General features: G+C 40.7%; 1 protein-coding gene across 16 annotated transcripts in view; it reads right to left on the minus strand.

The window, feature by feature from the left end:
• RBFOX1 (RNA binding fox-1 homolog 1) overlaps positions 1-23,586 on the minus strand; it is a 1,878,609-nt gene that overhangs the window by 123,806 nt on the left and 1,731,217 nt on the right. For all 16 annotated transcript variants that reach the window (XM_029058016.2, XM_029058005.2, XM_029058022.2 and 13 more), the window contains 4 exons: positions 23,234-23,377; positions 9,501-9,554; positions 2,928-3,020; positions 1,150-1,210 (listed from right to left, as the gene is read on the minus strand). In XM_029058016.2, coding sequence (XP_028913849.1) covers positions 1,150-1,210; positions 2,928-3,020; positions 9,501-9,554; positions 23,234-23,377 — 352 coding nt within the window. The remainder of the gene's footprint in view (positions 1-1,149; positions 1,211-2,927; positions 3,021-9,500; positions 9,555-23,233; positions 23,378-23,586) is intronic.

The raw sequence follows: 23,586 nt of genomic DNA on the forward strand, positions 1-23,586 counted from the left end.
AATTGGAGACAGCATTCTCAGCACGATGGACCATTGGTTTGAAGTTATAGGAGTTTTTCTTCCACTCTTACCCTTAGAGAGTAAGAGCTCCTTTTAGCATCCTGATGAAGGTATTTAGAGTTTCAATAATCACTGAATTAAGAGGGGAAAATACCTAACAATGGTAATCTCTTATCTTTCAAGAACACCTTCCTTCTAAGGGACTCAAAAAACCCATCCTCATAACACCCCCCAAGAGGAAGAGACAGAGTGCATGACTCCATTTTTAAATGCAGAGGTGCAGATGGGTTGAATGTCATATCCCTAGCCTCACAGAGAAAGAGCTGAGATGAAAGAGAACTAGCATGGCCTTAGAAAGGGCACTATAAACCAAGCCTGGGTTCTATCCCGGATTGCCCACTTGCCTGCTGTGTCACCACGGGTAAGTCACTTAACTCATGTATGCCTCAGTTCTCTCATCTATAAAATGAGGACTCAATATCTGTTCCCCTTCCTATTTCAACTGTGAGCTATTTGTGGGTCAGGGACTGTGTCTGATTTGATTACCTCATATCTAATCCCGCACTTAGTACAGTGCTAAGAATATAGTAAGCACTTAATAAATACTATTATTATGATGATAATGATGGTCCCGCCTTCCCTTGAATATACTTTTCTATCTAGATATTGCTCAGAAATATACACCACAATTTCTCTCAATCCTGCCTCTTCCCCACTAGGAAGTCTCTCACTGGATTAAACCATGGCTCTAATTGACTATGACCTTATACAACAATGCAGTTCTTTTCACTGAAATTTAAAATGGAAAGATTGTGAGTCAGCTAAAATGTGTAGTCGCTGAATTCCATAAAGTACTACGTCTTATATAACACAGATGAATCAGAAAGAATTATAGACACAGGTCACAATGTTAGATTCCAGAAAATGACACTTACTGGGTCTGATCCAATATCCAGAATGAAAGAGAAACATTTGTCCCACAAAATATCTCAGTTGTTTTCTTTTCCAGATAGAAATAGTGTAGTGGGTCATCAGAATTGAATTCCCTTCTGTGGTGTGGTTGACATTTCTACTATGACGGTTTTCCATTTGGCTCTGATAATGATTTAGGAGTCCTGTGCATTTTTCTGGGAAAACGGTAGCACTTACCATTTGTATAAGGGTTGACTGTCTTTTTGTTTGTCATTACACGTGCTGTAGCATTATTCACCTAAGCACATAGAAATTGGAATTAGTGAATTCTGCAGGGCAGGTCCACAGTTCTACTAGCTGCATGCATTATTACTGCTACTATTCATGTAAAAAATGCAATTTAATTTATAAACGCAGTAGGTGCATGACAAAATCATACTATTTATAATTACATTTACTTTCATAACCATTTTAACTTACAAATCATTTCAATAAAGCAACATCATATCATTTAAAGTTTAATAAAGAGACATTAAAAGCAAATTAAAAGGTTCTGCATAATTTAAGATTTAAGGGCATGCGTGTACTCCATGATAACACTGAAACGATAAATATTTTAAAACAGAAAAAAAAAATTTTGTATGAAGGAACATGCAGTGGAGTAGAGGGGTAGAGACAAGGTACAAGGAAACAGAAAACGTCCAAAAAAGGGACAAACAAATTTTAGCAGAGTGTGCAACATAACCCTTTAGAAGAGAAGGACCATTGGAAAAGCAACATCTAGCATTCAACACTGGGAACAAGAGCCTTTGTCATTGCAAGAATTAACAAAATCATTCAAGCTTTAAAATCACAGCTAACGAAAGGATAAAAAGAGGGTGCATTATTGAACACAATATGGAGTTAACAATCTGAGTAAGATGTGCACCAAGTCATATCCTCAGTCCAGTCAGTGCCTCCCAGGCTTAAAACGTACACTCAATTACAGGCGTACCAATAGAGAAAAAAATATAGCATCAAGAAAACTTAATACAACAAGTCAAAAAAATTCACGTGGTATATATAGATATATATCAGCGCTATATACGTGAAACGGCCGATGGACTTCTCCACTTACCATTCAGCACCATCGCCAGCATGGGTATGTATACAGTTACCATGGTTACTGAGAGTTTGGTGAGGGGCCTAAGCGCTACCGTCGAAGGGGGAAAATGAAAAGGCAAAATATGCAACATCTTACTCCAAAGACGACAGCATTTTCAATTGGTATTTTTTTTCTTTTTATTATAACAAATAAGATTCTGGCGCAGTGTTGAGGGGGATCCGGTGGCACCCAAGCTGGGTTCTGGTTTTGGTTGGGTTCTTGTTTGTTTTTTTTTCAGGGAGGGAGAATGCTACAGACCAGGAAAACCAGCCTGGGGGGCTTGGGGGTGGAGGGGAATTGAAAAAGTACCAAAAAAAGGAACAAAAAAAAATAAAAAAAGAATAAAAGAGCCCTTCAAACTGTTTTTTTTTCTTTCTTTTATATGTTTTCCCCTCTCTTTGGATGCTGCATATTTCCAAATTTGGTTTCTTTTGAAAACCACTGCGGATCCCTCATCAACCCTGCAGCGGGGAGGAAAAAAAAAAAGGAAAAAAAAACCCTGCTTTGGTTTGGTTTGGTTTTGTCATACTTTTTATTTGCTTTTTTGGCGGGGAATCTACTGCACCCATTGATTTACAAAACATTGAAAATAATCATTTAAAAAGATTAAGCTCTCCTCTGCTTCTTTCTGTCAGCCTTTTAGCAATAATAATAATAATAATAATAGAAAACAAAAACAACAAAATAAAGTAAAAAGAAAAACCCAAGTAAGGCCAGATTCTCTCTTTATATATAAATATATATATATATATAAACAATGGGAAGGGAAAGGGAGCACACAAAAGACACCAATGATGCATCTGAAACAACAAATGAGAGTGAAGCAGACATTTATAAAAAAGATGAAAAGGAAAATATTTTGAACATGCACCTCGATTTTACGGCCCTCTACCACGGTGCCGTGTAATTTCTCCCTCGCCCTGTCCGCATCGGCACTATTTTCGAAAGTTACGAAACCAAATCCCTGCATGCAGGAGGGAGAAGGGGGAAAACAACATGCACATTATTATTTCAATCAATGATCACGTTTTAATGTTCTCTCGCTTTAATTTCTATTGCTTGTTCTTGCTTCATTTCTGTAACATGCAAATTAGAGAAATTATAAGAATACTAAGATGTGCAATAAGTAAGCAACAAATGTGAACGAGTTTTTTTTCTTTCATCAGTTAGATATACCCCCTGAATAATTCAACGAATGATACCAAAAATACCTTTCTAAACGTCACTACAGAGGAAAATAAATCTAACAAAAAGAAAATGAAATCAAAATAAATTTATCGTCTTCACAGATAATAAAATGAAATAATGAGAAAAGAAAGTGAACCACTTTTTGACATGCAGATACTTTTTTAATGCACAAAATTCACCACTGAATGCTGATATACTCTAAAACATTACCTACATAATCATGCTGTTGTAAAAACATTTTCTGTACATGCAACACTAGGGTTATTTAACTATTTTCATCAAATTGTATATAGCTCTTTTACTTATTAAAAAACTATCAAAAGAATAAAACTCTTAAGCTTACATTTTCTTAGAAAAATAAAACACATGATATGAATAAAAATAAATTCCAATAAAAGTAATAATAATGCACACTGTTCAAGAAATATTTAGACATTTCCTTTGGATAGTTTCTTGCCTTTTGAACATGCAACTCACTACTCACTTTCCTCTACCTTATTAGCAGAAGAGGGAGATGCTTATGTTTGTTATGCTTTGAGGTATTATTCTGATACAAACGAACCCTTCAAACTGCAGATGGAGGACAATAGCAAGAGCTTAACTTAAGCTGTTATTTATTTATAACAATACTCTAAGCACCTTCCTTGCTGCTAATCAGTTACTTAACACATCTCCACCATTCTGATTTGAATTTTACCATTTCAGAAATGAAAATTCAACTTCAAAAACTGTCAAACTGCATTTTCCCCCAATTGGCATTGAGATTAAACAAAGATGTGGAAAATGGCATACCGTTAAAATGTGTTAAAACGTTCTTGTATACTGTGTTCCTAATAGTACTCCAACCCTTTGAAACAACTCCATCTAGACACCAATCAGTTTTCCCATGTCTTCCAGTCTTCTTTGGTTAAATGAAGCTGGGACTAAACAGTACAGGAATGGGGTGGAGAGGGGAGGGGAGGGGAAGGTTGGTAGGGGGCGTGGGTGCTTATTGAAAAACAGGCTCAGGCCCATGTTTTATGATAGTGGCCAAACCTTGGGCCTAAAAATTACAAATAGATAAAAGTAGTCTATTAAATAGAGTGGATCGATGAATAGACATTTTGGGTCAGAGAAAACTAGGTTCAGCAGAAGTTTGGATTCAAACTGATAGGAAAAAAGACTATTTCTCTACCTTAAGTATGGCTCATAATCTCCCAGGAAAGGAAGGAGGTGCTTTTTTTCTGTCTGGACAACTTAAATCACAGAAGATATAGTAATGCAGATATCGCAGACCAGTTTATCAGCTCCTGCCTTAACTATACAGGCCAACTGTACCAAAGAACCTGAAAACCAGACTGGCAACTCAGGAGAAGAAAATGTACCTAAACTAGCCTGAAGAATGAGGACTAATCTTCATTCTTCAGGTGAGAAGAAAGCTGGTCTATGTCATTCCCTGAATGAATGGGAATGTGATAGATAGTCTTTTCTGGTAGACTAGGGAAGATAAAGGTGAAAAGTACCTCAAAAATGGAGAAGGAAGAATTCCAAATATTTTTTTCAAATAGAATAACAGTACATTCAAAAGTAGAGAAAAATTGATAGAGGTTTCAATCCTTCCCCCCTGCTAATTATCCCCAAGGGAAAGAATCGATTTAGAACCACTGAAGATCATGGCTAGAGCCAGAGGGCCAGGTTGGGGAGTAGAGTAGGTAAAGAGAACTCTGATTTAAAAAAAAAAATCTTCCAGGTTAGGCATCAGAACTTGAGTAGAATTAATAGTGAAGATGAGATGCAGAGCTGGGATCAGTGAGAGCAGTTTGCTGTGAGCTGAATCTTGCTCAGCAGAAGCCCCACCATCAAGAAGCAACCAAGCTCCTAAGACTTAAACATCTGAAACATGGCCTCAGGAGTGAAAGGAATGCAGATTGTGTGGGGCAGAAATTAGCTATATCTGGTTGTTTATGACAAGTAGATGCTGACTTATCATTCATGTTTACAGCATTATTAGTTATGTACTCCACCTCTCAGCTCAAAGGACTGCATTTGACAAGCTAAAGCAAAATTGGTAATGTGGGGATGTTTGATGCTGTTGTGGACAGGGAACACATCTACAAACTCTGGGGCAGTGTACTCTCCCTAGTGCTTAGTACAGTGCTCTGCACACAGGAAGCACTCAGTAAACATGATTGATTTATTGATTGTGATTGTTTTGCTTCCAAGAGTAAAAGTCAAGAAAGGATTATGCAGACCAAGTTAGAGAGGTCAGACTTAGATAAGGAACACTTGTTCCCATAGTGCTTACCCAAAACCATGGTACATAGTTGAAGGAAAAGGTTAACTGAGAGGCAATGAGGCTCAGTGGAAAGAACACAGACCTGGGAGTCAGAAGGACCTGATTCTAATCCCAGCTCCATCTCTTTTCTGCCATTTAAACCTGGGCAAATCACTTAACTTCCTGGTGCTTCTGTTACCTCCCTTGTAAAATGGGGATTAAGAATGTGAGCCCCATGTGGGACAGGGACTGTGTTCAGCCTGTTTATCTTGTATCTTCCCCAGTGCTTAGCACAGTGTCTGGCACATCTAAACAAACACCATAAAAAAAGAAACAGAAATGTTTGAAAAGTTTGCAAGAGCAGACATTCCATCTGCTATAAGATGGGGACAGATCAGGGGCTTACAACTTCAAATTTTCTGACTTTTGGGTTTCATCTTTTTTTGTTTTGGTGTTGAAATCTTTCCTCTTTTCCTTTCACTTTAAGAACATTACAGTTTCCTCAGCAAGCTTTTGAACATGCCCAATTGATGGAACGAAACTTTTGTTGTTGCTGCATTTGCAATCAGAAGTTGGCTAAATCTAATTTCTAGGACCAAAGAATGGATTTGTTGGAAACTCTAGGCTATCTCCTTCTGATCATTTGCTTCTCACAGAATGCCATTAGTGAAATCAGCCTCTCAGTACAAACTAAAGGTCTCCTAAGAATCGATGGCTTATCGTGGCAGGATAGGAAGTTCATTCACCTTTGCTGGGCAGCAGCGGCATGGGAAAGAGTCAAAAGCGGATAATCAAGTGATCAATATGTTGATCAAAGACAACGGCAAAGACTCAAACTTTTACAGTGCGGAAGAAGGCGATGGTAAATGGTTTCTGTATCTATACCAAGAAAATTCTATAGATATGCATATGAGAATGACTTTATGACAGAAGATGGAATGTTCTGAAAAGAGTGTGTCCCTGGAATCGCTATGGAAATGACTCAACGACATTTGCAGAAGAAGAAGACAAACTAAAGGCAGGGCATTGAAGGCCCATCTCCCCCGAGAGGCCTTCCCTGACTAAGCCCTCCTTTCCTCTTCTCTCACTCCCTTCCATGTCACCCTGACTTGCTCCCAGTATTCAACCCCCTTCTCAGCCCCACAGCACTTACGTCTATATCTGTAACTTGTTTATTTATATTAATGTCTGTCTCCCCCTCCAGACTGTAAACTCATTGTGGGCAAGACGTGTCTACTATACTGTACTCTCCCAAGCACTTAGTGCAATGCTCTGCACACAGTAAGTGCTCAGTAAATGCTGACGATTGACTGTCTGGTGCCCTGGCCCTCTCTCTAGTATCTCAGGCAGTCTTTCCCTATCCATAGCTTCATAAGAAATTATGACAGAGAAGACACCACTCTGGCACAGATTTTAATTCTTTTGCAATGTATATGTTAGTTTTAAAATCAGGTCTGATCAGGTACAACGTAATGTCAGGAATGGAAAATAGCCATGTGGGTGCTGATGCCTCTTTCCGGACTCCATTATCTCTACTATATTTTTGGCCCAATTATGTAATGATCCCAAAAGTATCTGAGCATAGAAAATGCAGGAATGATCATTTGAAAATGAGCGGAGGCTCTGCACCCACTAAGCAAGGCTATTTTCGATACTCTCTAATGAAAAAAGGGCGGACTCCACTTAAAGTGTATTTTTGAAAGATGCAAATTTTAATGGCACCATTCCTAAAGGCCTGGAGCTGGGTTAATCTTGGGCATGACGAAGCACCTTAAAAATAGCATCACCATTGTACTTCCAAAATAGCAAATGAGGTTCTTCTAGTGTTCTTCTAAAAAGAGATTTGAGAAGGCAGATTCTGGAAGAATATTTCTACACTGGCAATGTGAAGTTATATTATTTTCAACACAGCCTTAGAAGAGTACTTGTAAAGAATGTGGCATATTCTCTTGTTTTTGCCAACAGTCCATCAGACCTATATTGGAATCACTCAGTGCACTTAAATGTCTTTAATTGAAACTCTTCACTTTCTCTGCTCAGGAGCAGGAAGTGCACCTCTAATGATCACTTCATTAGAGATTTTTCAATTTCAAATATCTAAATATCAGTCCATTAGGAGAATGATTAAAAGGCATCAGCTCTAGTGCCAGGCATGTATCTTGCATGGCATGTCTGATGGAACATCTGATTGGGAAATATCCTCTTTCTCTAAAATCTCCCCAGAGTCCAAAGAAGAGAATAGAGACCTACACCTTTACCACCACCCAAGCATTCCCTGCATGAATCTGGCTTGGGCTTGACTTGAGGGGAGAATGGAGGGTGAAAATGCTGGCCTGAAGAGGGAGCCAAACATAGAAAGAATCCAGAGGAGAATAGTCCTTCTCTTCCTTGCCAAGCTGGGGTATGTTCCCCTTTCCTATGTTCTCTAAGCACCCCAGTGTGCCTCTCAGTGACTGTCTCTGCATCTATATTGGACCATGAAAAGACACAGAAAGACTTAACATTATTAGACTAACTCCCCAAGGGGCTGAGCTTTACGATGCTGCAGATGCATTCTTTCAAGGAAAAAAAAGTGCCACATTCAAATGCCCAAATAATGCCAGAGGGGCTGAAATAATTAGTGCAATTCCAAGATGAATATGATTGATGACACCAAAATCATGAAGGATGCTGACAGACGGAACACGGAATCGCTGTTCACCCAATCCCCCTGCATGAGGATTCGGCGGTATCCATTGAATATCGAAGGTCTTAGCTTCGAGACAAACCAAAGGAAACACTTCTTTCCATGGGCTGGAGCAAGCACATAGACTTAGTTAAAAGAAGAAATGGGCAGACAATTGTTAGAAGACATATATAATTTAGATTCATCCACCGATGATTAGGGCATATTGGGCTAGTAAAGAAAGAACCAATGTGTTTGGAGACTTGAGAAGTGTAAAGAAACAGGAATGGGCAATAGCTTTTTAATTACAGGTGTTAGGGAGTACAGGAGAGTACAGGATGAATGTCAAGAATGGCAACATCACACTACTCCTCAAGCATCTTCAGTTGTCCCTGTTGGAGACAGAATGCTGGGGTAGATGATCTGACCTGATATGATGCCTTCTGTTCTTAGGCGACTTACCTAGTGCCAGGGCTCAACTGGCACTCAGAGTGTCAGTTGTTTTTGTGAAAAATCAGGGGACAGGATGTCATATACAAGTGGTAACATAATAATTACTGGGTGAGAAAGGTAAGGATTTTATTTAGGTAACTTAGAATAATCACTGAATGATGACAGGCTAAAGGTGAAGAAGGATTAGTGAGACTGAATCAGCAAGCGAAAGGTTACTGTGCACTTGCCTTGAAGTTGAAAATTGCTACAACTTACATGCTGGGGTAAGATTTGTTAGGGAGTTAACCTGGGAGTTTGATAGCATTTAACATCAGTACTGAAGATACAGCCGCTTCTCACCAACACCAATTTTTACTTATATTTGCAGCCCAGAAAATCAATTCTAAACTTAGCTTCCTAGGAAAGAAAAATTAAGGCAATATGAAAACTTGCAAAATATTGATCCTCGATATGTTAAAATACAATTGTATTCAAAGGGTTGGTGTATTCCTAACCAGGAAAAGAACCGCACTTCAATAATACAGAACAATCATGTATTTGATAGACCAGTTTCTCAAGAGAGTATTAACTCATTTTATATAACAAGTAAAATAATTATCACCGAACAATAAAAATATGCAGCACACACTATTACTTGATTTAAAAAGAACAAATCTTTTCTATTTGAATGTTATTTGACAATGTTTAAAATTATTCCCTTGAAGGATCTAAAACGAGTCAAATGAATTTCACACTGTTTTGGAATCAATGGAGATTTCTATAGGTATTTCCATTAAAGCATATTTTCAGACTGTGTTTTCGACATAAGTGCAGTTGTTTCCCCTTACTCACATTAAACACTTTAAAAAAACTGAAAACATCCTAAAGTTAATTAGACGGCTTACCTTTGAGCCCCGCTCATTAAAAATAATTTCAACATCTAAGATTTTACCAAATTGCTGCAAAGAAATAGAAATATCATATGAACATGAGGAAACTGAGGAACATTGTGCCATATGAACTGGCAATTTCATAGCAGCAGAAGATGTATCTCAAACAAGTGAGCAATGTATATTACATTTGAATCAAGCAGTGTGATTGAAAAAGAACCACCAGATGAATTGTCATAATGCAAAATGACCAGATCCCAAAGTGGAACTGGTAGAGTTCCACTATTTGCCAGCTACTTGAAGTGACAATCCAGATTGGGGAATCCTATTCACCTTGTTTTGGAAGATGGTGGGTGTCAGGAGTGACCTGGTGTGTCAGCCATTGGGATTCACCTTCTGTCCCTTCTTGTCCATGTAGGTTTTGGGGAGAGAGAACTTAGGATCAAGCAAAATGTGCAAGCTGATTCATGGGGCTTATAACAGAAGGAACAGTCGTGAAATTTAAATTCAGGAATTTTCCAGGAGACGAGTATAGAAATTTAATGGCAGAACCTGTTCTGGTGTATTTTTAGGTTGGTCGAGGCTTTCTGCTATCCATCAATACTACTAAATCATGTCAACATTTTGGGGACCCTCCTAAGACGTTATGAGATCAGAAATGCTTTAATTATTTGGGTTTAAATCTGGGTTCTAGATCCAGTTTCAGAGTTTGATCAGATAGATCAAATGCTTAGGCAAGAAATACAGACATTAGTGTTCTGTAGGAAATAATAAGATATAATATGCTTCAATTTATTATTTTGGGGACCAAATGTTTCCTATTTCCTTTCAACTCCATTTTTTCCCACTCCATTTTTCAGTTTCTGGCTTTTCTCTTTTCTATTATTTGATGCTTGCTTCTTTTTAAGCTGTGAAATTCAAACTGTGTAAGTTTGTCAAAGCCTGTTAGAAGTTGTATTGGGCTAGAGGGGGTGAAGGAGACTAGAGATGAGCAGAAACTGGGAAAAAGCCACCTCCCTGAGTGATAAGCTATCAGGACAACCCAAGGGGAGATATGTACACATTTAGCCCAAATCCACAAAGGGTGAGCTTTGCCCCCTGGTTTGCTGAGGCCCTCTCTGATCCTGTACTTCTATTCATCAAATCTCAGCCTCTCTCAAGGCCATGTTTTCTGGGATGTGGGAACCCTGTGAGATTCCCCCTACATTTGGTTAAACTGAGATTCATGGAAATAGTGCTGGCATATCTGGAGCCTCCAGAGGAACTGACAGCTTGGGGCATGATATTAGACTGTAAGCCCTTCAAAGGGCAGGGACTGTCTCTATATGTTACCGATTTGTACATTCCAAGAGCTTAGTACAGTGCTCTGTGCATAGTAAGTGCTCAATAAATACTATTGAATGAATGAATGAATGAATAATATAGTCACTTAGGGCTCGATATCTCTAAGGTTGCCTGCTACTAAAAAGGGGTTCACCAAGGCTGCTCCAACTCTTTGCCGGGCCTGGGATACTTCTGCAAAACAGGTCCAGGGCCTTTCCTGGCTTGCAGTCTTAGTGCCTTAAGTCGCTGGAATGTGCAGCTGAGAAAGGACTGCACTGCTGGCAGAAATGACACAAGTTCCACTCTGCCTTGATCCTCTTTGTCCACAAAATGGCACTGAATGTCACAGAGGGGTGAGGAGGGTGGGCTGGTACAAGTAGTTGTAGTAGTTTAGATGAGATGGGAGGATGTACGATTCTCCTTCCTGTTGCCCCTAGAGTCCACAAGCTCCTTTTCTCCTCCTGATCACTAGGGACAATGACTAACAAAAATACTAATTATGGTATCTGTTAAGCACCTACTAAGTGCCAAGCACTGTTCTAAGCTAGGATAGATTCAAGGTAATCCCACGCTGGGCTCACAATCCTAATCCCCATTTTACAGATGAGGCAACTGAGGCACAGGGGAGTGAAGTGGCTTGCCCAAGGTCACACAGCAGACAAATGGCGGAGCTGGGATTAGAACCCACGTCCTCTGACTTCCAAGCCCATGCTCTTTCCACTAAAGCCACCACACTGCTTCCCATGAAATGGAATGTAGAAAATCCACAAAAGGAACACAGAATCCCAGGAAAAAAACATACCCTTTGGCATAAAATACACTTCTGGTAAAGGTTTCATTTATTTATTTATTTATTTAATTGGAGAAGAGTTTTAGCCTAGCAATAGCTTTAGCTTGTGTCATTTCGTATTAGCGATGTCAGGCATTTTCTCCTTGATGTTATTAGTCATTAGGTTTGGAGCACATTTTTTTCATGAGGCAGACAATGTTTTCAAAGTGGGAAGCTACAAGGAAACAAGGGAAAAGGGCTCCCAGATGCATGAAGAGATAAAAGTCTAACGTGAACCATTTTAGACTTCAAAGGATTGACTGATGGAGAGTGGCACAAAAGTTGTCTGATGGGGTTTGGAGTCCTAATACAAGTTCCTAGCCCGAATCAAATGAGAAGCAGTTTGGCCTAGTGGATAGAGCACAGTCCTGGGAGTCAGAAGGACCTGGCTCTGCCATATGTCTGCTATGTGACCCTGGGAAAGTCACTTCACTTCCCTGTGCCTCAGTTCCCTCATCTGTAAAATGGAGATTAGGACTGTGAGCCCGAAGCGGGACAGAGACTGTGTCCAACCTGATTATCTACTCAGCAACCCCAGTGCTCAGTGCCTGGAACACCATAAGTACTTAACAAATACCATAATAATTATGATTATTATATGCCAAGACTGATCTTAGGCAGATAAGGCAAAAAGGGTCACTCCAGCCCATTCTGTAGTACTCCCCTCCTTCTGCCCCCCTCAGTATGGGAAGAGGAACTGGGGTACATGCAGTTGGATTGCTCCTTTAATATCGAGGCTGTCAAGGAATCAGAACAGGCCAAGAAGTAGCAGGCTAGGGGCTGATATGCTGGAAATGGCCTGCTAATCAGAAAGATTTGCTGACATTTGATTTCAGGGCCAGTTTGGAGGTGATACTAGTGGCTCACGGCTCCAAAAATGTCAATTCCATCTGCACTGCGCAACCCATCCTCCTATCATGAAGTTGATGCTTGCAGGTTTGTTCTGAAAACAGATTTCTCAACTGAGAGAGCCTCTTCAAAAGCTGTGCATAGCCCTGAGCAGAGATAGCTTCTGTGTGGTGCTCCTCGCTATAATAGAATTATAAGGAGGGGTGATTTCCATTCTAGAACTGTTTAACTGCATATTCAATAGAGGACAATGAAGGCATTGATCTTTGGCATGAGACTGCAGCATCTGATGCATTCTCTCTCTCTGTAGAAGCAAGGTAGTTACCTAAAGCATTAGCTTTAAGAATACATTAGCCATCTAATGCATTGTTTGGGACAACACTCTGTGAAGACTCTTAATCCCAGAGAAAATTTTGTATTTTATTTCCAGTGAGAGGCTAGGACATTAAAATAGCTATTGTATGGACTGGAAACCATACTTAATGTTCAATTGTTTCTGAATATTTTTAAAGTCATCCAATGTGCCTTTCCAAAGTCCTTGCCCATAAATGGCTTCAGAAATAAAACATTCAGAAATATTAAGAATGTTCCTTGAAGGACCAAAGATCTTCATTTTTAGGAGTCAGAGACTTGGCGCCCAGAAAATTGTCAACCAACTAAAAGTTATATAACCTAGTAATGAGGGAATATCATTACTAATAATCAGATTCATAATTGTAGTACTTGTTAAGGGCCTAATAAATGGTAGGAGGTGGAGCATCAGGAGAATGAGAACAGTGATCAGGATGATGGCCAAAGAGGATGAAGAGGAGAGGAAGGAGAAGAGTTTTAAAGAATATCAGGCTTCTTTAGAGCAGGAATCGTGCCTATTCTATGGTGCTCTACCAAGCACTTAGGATAGTGCTGGAGACAGAGTAAGTAACTAATATATATCACTGACAACTTTGAAAAAAATAGATGATTACCTGACAATTTATTTCCTAAAATGAAAATTTCTAAAGGATAAGCCATAATATTGCAATGGATACATCCATTCAACCCTTCTATACCAATTTAAAACCCCATCCCATCTCACTGCCTGGAATCCCTGAGTATAGTACATTTTGTTTCATAAATTCTGATATGTCTGATCTCATTTCCAAAAACCTTGGGTCCTAATAAGCAAAAAATGTGCAGAAATTTTAGTGGGAATCCAAAGTCTCAAAAATGAGCTAAAAGATTTTGCTCAGAAATGACAACTTGAAATAATTTCTTCAGAAATCGAATCATGTCAGAGGAAGAGGAAAGCCAATGTCAACTTCAAGAGCCACAAAAGTCACAAATTAAAAATAAAATGGAGAAGTAGTGGTTATAAGTATCGATGTGCTGTTAAAACATTTTAAAGGACTGTCAATGTAATAGCAATGGTTCTGACAATATTTACCTGGTTTGGGAACTGATTTTGACATTTATTCAAGATTGAATGTGAAAGATGTTTCTCTACCTTACCTGGGTACTTTAGAGAATCACTGTGAAATAGCTGTAGATATGAATGTTTAAAAGAATACCTTGAAATTTTTGGATATACTTAAACTCTGATGAATCAATCAGTCATTTACTGAGAACTAAATGTGTGCAATCCATCAATCATATTTACTGAGTGCTTACTGTGTACAGAGCAGTGTACTAAGCGCTTGGTATGGGACAATATGACAGATGGTAGACAAAGTCCCTGCCCACAACAAGAAGACTGTAAAGCTTTCAGGATGAACCTTCAAAGGCAGCCTAAGCAAAAACAAAACTCCAGGGAGATTTGAAAATGCAGCATTCCCAATTGATGAGGCAACATAAACTCCACTTTCTAAAGACATGGGCTTCATCATCAGTCAATCACTCATGTTTATTGAGCTCTTACTATGTGCAGAGCACTGTTCTAATACAACAGAATTAGCAGACACATTCCCTTCCCATAACAAGCTTAGAGTCTATTGGGGGAGACACACTCTAATATGAATAGATAATTAATTTATAATATATAATTTAAAGATATGTACATAAGTGCTGTGAGATTGGGGGTGAGTGAATATCAACTGTCCAAAGATTCACAGAAAGAGCATAGTTGATGCAGAAGGGAGAGCGAGCCAGGCAAAAAGAGGGCTTAATCAGAGAAGGAGGATAGGAGATGCGACCTCAGTAATGTTTTAAAGGTGGAGAGAGCGACGGTCTGGCATATATGGAGGGGGAGGGAGGTCCAGACTAGAAGGAGGACATGGGAAAGGTGTCTGTAGCAAGAGAGATGAGATTGGGGCACAGTGAATAAACTGGTGCTAGAGGAGCGGAGTGTGCGGGCTGGGCTGTAGTAGAGTACTGAGGCGAGATAGGATGGGGTGAATTGATTGAGTGCTTTAAAGCCAATGGTAAGGAGTTTCTATTTGATGCAGAAATGGATGGACAATCATTGGAGAGGTTTGAGAGGTGCGGAGACACGAATTGAACATTTTTGTTAAGTGATTCATGCAGTAGAGTGAAGTATGGATTGGAGTGGGGAGAGACAGGAGGCTGGGAGATTGGCAAGGAGGCTGATGCAGTAGTCAAGATAGGATAGGATAAGTGCTTGGATCACTATGTTAGCAGTTTGGATGGAGAGGAAATGGAGGCTTTTAGCAATGTTGTGAAGATAGAACTGACAGGATTTGGTGACAGATCGAATAGGTGGCTGGAATGAGAGATATGAGTTGAGGACAATGACAAGGTTACAGGTTTGTGAGGTAGAGAGGATAGTGGTGTTGGCTGCAGTTGTGGGAAAGACGGGGATTGGAGGACATGGTTTCGGTGGGAAGATAAGGAGTTAAATTTTGGACATTTTAAATTTGAGGCGTCAGTGGGATATCCAGTACATAAGTCTTGAAGGAAGGAGGGAATGTGAGATTTCTGGGAAGGAGAGAGGTCAGGGCTAGAGTTGTAGATTTGAGAATCATCTGCAAAGAGATAGGTAATTGAAGCCATGGAAGTGAATGAACATAGAGAGAGAATAGAAGGAGACTAGACCTGAGCCTTGAGAGACCTCAACTATAAGAGGGTGAGAGGAAGAGGAGGAGCCAGTAAATGAGACTGAGTAGGAGTAGTCAGAGACATAGGAGGTGAACCAAGAGAGGACAGTGTCATTACATCGAAGATTTGATAAAGTTTCTAGGAGATGGGGGTGGTCTAAGGTATCAAGGCAGCTGAGTTGTCCAGGAGGATTAGGATGGAGTAGAGGCCATCAGATTTGGTGAAGCAGAACGCCACTGTAGAGAGCTATTTCTGTGGAGTGAAGTGGGTGGAAATTAGATTGGAGGGGATATGAGAGAAAATTGGAGGATAGAAAGTATTCATTCAATAGTTTTTATTGAGCGCTTACTATGTGCAGAGCACTGTACTAAGCGCTTGGGATGAACAAGTTGGCAACAGATAGAGACAGTCCCTGCCGTTTGACGGGCTTACAGTCTAATCGGGGGAGACGGACAGACAAGAACAATGGCAATAAATAGAGTCAAGGGGAAGAACATCTCGTAAAAACCGATGGCAACTAAATAGAATCGAGGCGATGTACAATTCATTAACAAAATAAATAGGGTAACGAAAATATATACAGTTGAGCGGACGAGTACAGTGCTGTGGGGATGGGAAGGGAGAGGTGGAGGAGCAGAGGGAAAAGGGGAAAAAGAGGGTTAAGCTGCGGAGAGGTAAAGGGGGGATGGCAGAGGGAGTAGAGGGAGAAGAGGAGCTCAGTCTGGGAACGCCTCTTGGAGGAGGTGAGTTTTAAAGTAGAGGCAATTAGACAATGGGTGTGAGGGAAGCAAGGGAGTTCAGTTCAGTGGAGAGGGTGGTGTTGAGTGCATCAATTTGTGCGTCAGGAGAAGGTAGTTTGGGTATGGAGACCAAATGGATGACTGTAGAATCCTGGAGGGGGTCAAAGAACAGAGGTCTCTGTGGGGTAACAGTACAGATCTGTAGGGGATGGGTGTAAGGGAAGGAGAGCTGGAGAAGAGGTTGTGGTCAGACAGAGAAATTTCAGAATTGGTGAGGGTAGAGATTGAGCAGCTACTGGAGATTATAAACTCAATTTGTGTGCCCAGGTTGGTGAGACTGTGAGGTGGGATAAAGCAGGTAGTAACTGAAGTAAAGGAGTGAGAGTAGCCAGGCAGTGGAAGGATCTTTGGGGGATGTCCACATGAATATTGAAGTCCTCGAGGAGTAATGTAGGGATGAAGAATGAGAGAAGGAATGTGAGAAAGGGTTCAAAATGATTCAGAAATTTGGAGGTGGGGCCTGAGGTCAGTAATGACTATGACTAGTAATTGGAGAGGGTGGTAAAGGCAGATGATATGGGCTTCAAAGGAAGGGAAACAGAGGGATGGAGGAGGTGGGATGCTGTGAAAGTGGCATTGGGGAGTGAGAAGGAAACTGACCCCTCCCTCCTTTCCCTGTGAATCTGGGGAAGTGGGAGTAGATGAAGTTTCCTTTGAGAGAGCAGTAGGGGAAGCTGTGTCACCTGAGGAAATTCAGATTTCAGTGATGGCGAGGAGAAGCAGTGACTGGGTTAGCTACAGAGACAGGTAAATAATGAAGGGAAGCTTCCCCATGGTGGAGCGGAGGATCCACAGGCCACACTTAGCTGAGGCTGTGGGGAGGGTGCGTGGGGTGGGGATGGTGTGAGGGGTAGGAATGGGGGTGAACTGGAGGGGGCCAGGGCAGGAGGACGGGGGTGGGGGTGGTGCCTCTTATGAATGAGACTTAGTTATTTTAGAGTGCGCATGTGAGAAATGTATACTATTGTATGAAATGCAGGCATTGGAATTGAGTGGGATGGGAATCCAGGACTCAGATGAATATCTCTTGGACCCCTTGAAGTCACAAAATTGAATAGAAATACAGGTTTCATCCAAAGGCAAAATGCTATTTTACAACATCACTTTAAATAATTTTACTGGAGACCAATGGCCTCTTCAACAGACTGTATTACCTTCACTCCTAGCTATATGAGCACTGTGTGAAGGAAGGTTGTTTGTGTTTTGGTTAAATAAAGAAAGATAATTTTCTCAGTTTAGATCTATGGTAATGGATGTGAATCAGCAGATTTTTTTCTTTTTAACTGCACTTGTTAAGCGCATACTATGTGCCAGGCATTGTACTAATTGCTGTGTTAGATACAAGCTAATCAGGCTGGGCACAGTCCATGTCCCACTTGGGGCTCACAGTCTTAGTCCCCATTTTACATATAAGGCAACTGAGGCACAGAGAAGTTAAGTGTCTTCCCCAAAGCCACACCATAGACAAGTAGTGGCAGAGCTGGGATTAGAACCCAGGGCCTTCTGACTCAAAGGCCCATGTTATATCCACTAGGCCATACTGCTTTGAGGTTTGGGAAGGATAGGATTGAGGTACTGAAAAACTGGGAGACCTGGAAGGAGGACCAGCCGTATATGAAGAGGAGAAGGTAGTGAAAAAATGTGATAGAGCAGAGGGAGGGTTGTGGCCCCCCACAAACCCCTAGTAATTCATCCAGGAAATGTGTCTGCTGGTTCATTGCCAGAGAGAAGCTTGCTTCAAAGAAGACTTCAGTTGGCATGGCAGCATATACTGCTGCTCTGCTGGTGTCATCGTCTACATTAAAGCCACTCAGTCTGTTCCCATGTGGTCATCGGCCCCGTTAACTGAGTCACTTAATAGTGGCATTCATTAAGCACTTTCTATGTGCCAAGCACTTTACTAAGCGCTGGGATGGATACAAGAAAATTGAGTTGGACACAATCCCTGTCTTACATAGGGCTCACAGTATTAATCCCCATTTTTTACAAGAGAGGTAACTGAAGCACAAAGAAGTGAAGTGACTTGCCCAAGGACACACAGCAGACAAGTGGCTCATCTTGGTCAGGGAATGTGTGTGTTTACCATTACACTGTATTCTCCCAAATGCTTAGTACACTGCTCTGCACAGAGTAAACTCTCAATAAATATTATTGAATGAATGAATGAAAGTGGCGGAGACAGGATTAGAACCCAAATCCTTCTGATTCACAGGCCTGCACTCTATCCACTAGGCCCCACACCTTATTTTGGACTTGACTATATTCTTTTATTGAAGTACTCCACAACATATCATTCAATCGTGTCATGTTATGTTATTGTACTAACAAGAGCGTGTAGCTGAAAAGCAGGATCTGAAGTGGTGTGACTTGCTGGAAACACCTCAGAGAGACGGCATTGCCCCTGATCAAAGAAGCTGGACAACTAGAGAGGCAGTGTGGTCAAGTGGTTAGAGCATGGGTCTGGGAGTCCAAAGGACCTGGATTCTAATCACAGCTCTACCACTTGCCTGCTGTGTGACCATGGGCATGTCACGGCATAGAGGATAGAGCATGGTCCTAGAAGTCAGAAGGTCATAAGTTCTAATTCTGGCTCCTTCACTTGTCTGCTGTGTGACCTTGGGCAAGTCACTTTACTTCTCTGTTCCTCAGTTACCTGATCTGTAAAATGGGGATTGAGATTGTGAGCCCCACATCAGACAGGGACTCTGTCCCACACAACTTGCTTGTATCTACCCCAGAGCTTAATACAGTGCCTGGCACATAGTAAATGTTTCACAATTACCATAATTATTATTATCAGTTTCATTATTATTCTCTGTGCATCAGTTACCTCATCTGTAAAATGGGGACTAAGATTACAAATCCCATGTGGTCCTTGGACTGTGTCCAACCTGATTACCTTGTATCTACCCTAGTGCTTAGAACAGTGCCTGGTACAAAGTAAATGCTTAACAAATCCCATTATGCAGGCTAGGGAAATGCAAGAAAGCTGATATTGCAGCTCTTCACTGTTTCCCAATGTCTGGTGCAAGACCAGAAATAGAATCTTATTTAACATATTAAAATATTTTAAGATTTATAAGGAAACCAGCATTACTTATGATACCCGTTGGGCTTTATTCACTCAGCTGAAAGTACTTCCTAATTAGTCCGGGTTTGTTACCACCATTATACTATAAAAGCAAACCCTCCAGTGTTTGAACGATAATTGGTTTATATGAATGTGGGTTTCACTTTGAGAAAACTGGCTGACTGAGGAGTAAGTGGCCAATAGAGAGTTTTAGTGAGAAGCAACTGGGGAGTATCCACAGGTCATATCTTGGTGAATATGCAGAGACCTAGCTTCCCCTATTCCTTCTAGATAGGCTGACCTAGTGGTGATTAAGAAAGAGCTCCCCAGGTGTCAGAGGGTGATGGTGTGAGAATGCCCTTGCAGTTATGGATCTCAAGTGAACTTCCAACTGGGTGGGGAGATTGTCAGAATTTCAAATTAAACTAGTTTTTAGTTTCAGAACCCTATTGGTGGCTGAAATGTACATTCCAAGCACTTAGTACAGTGCTCTGCACACAGTAAGTGCTCAGTAAATACGATTGAATGAATGAATTAATGAAGTCCTAGAGAGCAGATGGAGGTAAACTAAAGCTAACCTTTTATGCTAACCTGCTCACTGTTGCCTGATACTTGTCTCCCACTCCTTGCTTCTTGCTCACACCCTTTCCCCTCCCTAGTATTAATAATATTAATATTTGTGGTATTTGTTAAGCACTTACTATATGCCAGGCTATGTACTAAGAGCTGGGATGGACATAGCAAATCAAGTTGGACACAGGGCCTATAGCACATGGGGCTCACAGTCTGAATCCCCATTTTACAGATAAGGTAACTGAAGCCCAGAGAAGCAAGAGAAGCAAAGGGATTTGCCCACTGTCACACAGCAGACAAGTGGCAGAATCAGGATTAGAACCCATGACCTTCTCTCCTAGAACTATCTGTAATCTTTTTTAAAGTCGGTCTGCCCCTGAAGATTGTACAGCCTGTACTGTAGAGACTCAATAAAAATATCAATTTATTGAATGAATAAAAGACTCAGAGATATTCAAAATGGAATCCAATTGATATTCAGAATGGAATCTAACTCATCTAATTACTCATTCTAATCCTTAAAATAATCCCCAACAGGAGTTTGTGCTGTACCATATCCTCAACTCCTATTTAATTTCTCCTTTGAAAGTACTGCTCTTAAAATAACAGCATTTCCCTGAATAATCTTAGTCCTACCTTGCCTTGAAAGGGAATGGAGGCCTCAAGTCAAGCTTAGTTTCAAATGAGAAAGGATCATGAAAAATATCTACAATTTCCCCAGTACTGTTCTTGAATGAATTTTTATGTATAAGGTGTTTTTTGGTCATAAAGAAAACACAGACTAATAAAGTAAACTAGCCCATCCTGAGGTCATCCCTATCATTTCCAGCAAGACAAAGGGAAAGAAGGCTGACCCACACACTCTCCCCTCTATGTGGAGACACATTATTATTCGGGGAAGAATAACCATAGACAGGGTTAATAAATACCTGGAGGTGGGAAAATGATCAGGCTACTCCAAGCCAAAATAGTTCTTCCATCAGTATGGGGCTAGTTGATTTTGTAGGGGGCTCACCATGTCATAACGTGATGTCATGATTCCATGCTGAGGGTGACTACATTGGAACTGAATTCATGGATTTGCATCCACTGAGGAGTCTCCTTCATCCCCATGCTGGGCCTCACTCCATGTCACTCTTCCGGTGGTTTACCCGAGATGTCACTTCTTTCCCAGATGTCGTTCCATTAACAATTGCTAATTCCCAATCAATCCCCACGTGCACTTGTTCACTAATAGGATGAGCAGCATTTTGGCTCTGGGGCAGGTGCTTTCTCGGTCCACAGCTGGTGTGGTAGTGCAACGGTTTGCTCCTTTGCCGCCAAGAGATTTTTGTGGAGGGGGAATGGGAAAATAGGCTCTGGGAGAGGATGATCCTGAGCCCCTCCTTCCATGTTTCATGTCTCAGTACTTTCTCCCCTTCCTGACTTCTTGAAGTTGAGCTGGGGGTCATCTGAGCCAGGTTGGTAAGCCTGGAGTTCCCTGTATAACATTATATCCATCCCTGGCAACAGGCTAAAGCTGCAGGAAGGGGAAGGAGGTCCAACATAGGAGGAGGAATGACTGGGAGAAAAGCACTTAGAACAGTGCTTCCAATAATAATACCATAATTATTGTATAATGCTTCCTCCATTTGACCTTTCTTGAAGGTGACTTTTGGCAAGGATGGAGACTGGAGTAGTGATAGCAGCTTGCACAAGTGGGGGTGGGGTGGGGGGGGGTCACACTATGTGGTGTATTGAGTCAAGCCTCAATATGGGGTCCCTGGGCTGAAGTCCCAAGAGGCTCCATGTTAATCTGGCTCAGGCTTGCCTACTTCCATTTCAGGAATGTGTCAGGAAGAAAAGAGAAATGTGTCATGAATATCACTGGTGTTTCTGATTGTCAGGAATAGTAGTCCTTCTAGACTGTAAGCTGGTTGTGGGTTGTGAGCACGTCTACCGTACTCTCCCAAGTGCTTACTGAAAGGTGCAATAGTCTGCCAAATTATTCTCCTGTAGATTGTAAGCTCCTTGTGGGCAAGAGTTGTATCTACTAACGCTATTGTATTGTGGTTTCCCAAGTGCTTAATACAGCATTCTGAACACAGTAAGCCCTCAGTAAATTCCATCGACTGATTGATGGATTGATGGTCATAATGACTTCAGAGTTGTGTTGGACTGCATGATAACATATTCACCAGCCATAAGAAGAGAGGTTGGCATCCTGCGTTTCCTTCCCTAAGGACAGCCAAGTGGTCTTCTAAATAATATGACAGACTACTGTCTCTATGCTCGGAAAAGAGGGTTGGGTTGACGCAACCCAACATCGGGAAGGCTCTGGAGGCTGTTGCTTATAGCAGTTATTGCCCCGCATTTGTGATGTTAGACCCTGAGAGGTAAGGTGCCTTAAATTCTGCTCCTCTAGCCACAGTACCCTACAGATTCTTAGTTTTATTTTGTTCATTTGTATATGCCTTGATGTTGTCTTAGTTTTTGTTTCCTTCTCTCTTTGCATACCTGTTACCAGTCCCCTCTGACTCTTATTTTAAATTGTGAGAACCCTGAGGGACAGGAACTATGTCTAATTCTCATCTGTCCATTCTTTCTTAGCACAGTGCTTTGCACACAGTAAGTGCTTAATAATTACCATTACTACAACTATTAGTATATCTTCCATGGACATCATGAAAAAATGGAAAGCATCTTTACCTATTCAGGCTGGGTTATACACTAGCTAACATTAGAGCAAATTTTAGGAATATTTTATGTACTTTTTGTAGACTCTACATCATTATTGCTTGAGATGTGTAATTTTATGCAAAGCCCAGCCTTCAATGAATCAATTTTAATTCCACTAGGAAATTGCTGTGCCACTGGGATACAAATGAAGCCATTGTATGAGAAGGCTCTCAAATATTTAAACAGGAATTTGTCATAGTCAATCTATAATGTGGTAAATATTTTGCATATATTCACATAGAATATACCACTATTTAAGAATCAAGTCATATCTATATGGTACGAGTTTTGTAAAGGTACTAGCAACTGTGAGGATTTTTAATATATTGTTTTGTTGCTCATTATTGCTTCTGATCAGAACTGTTCCTTTAGAAATAGGTTGTCTGTACAAATGATTGGGCAACATGTGCAATTAAATGACAAAGAGATCCGGATGGTCTTATAGCATCTATGAGTGAACTATTCAAGCATAGATTACACAAAGTGCTTAGGGGGAAACAAAGTGTTTCCCTATAAATGTAAAAATGAAAGCAAAGAGACAGAAAATGGCACTTACACCAAACATTTGTCTGAGGTCTGGATCCCGGAATCTGAAGGGAATATTAGAGACGTGAAGCCGCTTTGGCTGTGATTTATTTTCTGTGTTTTCAGAAGATTGTGTCTGGTGCTGACCGTCGGTCTGTGCTGCATCGTCTGTCTGCTAAAAGAAAAATTAAAACAAAATGAAGTTAAATATGTTCTAAGTAATTACAGATTTGAGCTCATCATGTTTGTGACCATGAAGGATTCCACAGCATTCTCACAATAACACATCAGAGCTAAGAACAGAGGGAAAATGCAAAGAAAGCAGTTACTGATTTCTGAAAGGGAGTGGACAGGCACTTTTTTAGTTCATTTGTATTGTTTATC

This window comes from Ornithorhynchus anatinus, chromosome 2, assembly GCF_004115215.2.
Source record: "Ornithorhynchus anatinus isolate Pmale09 chromosome 2, mOrnAna1.pri.v4, whole genome shotgun sequence".
Taxonomy (NCBI): Eukaryota; Metazoa; Chordata; class Mammalia; order Monotremata; family Ornithorhynchidae; genus Ornithorhynchus; species Ornithorhynchus anatinus.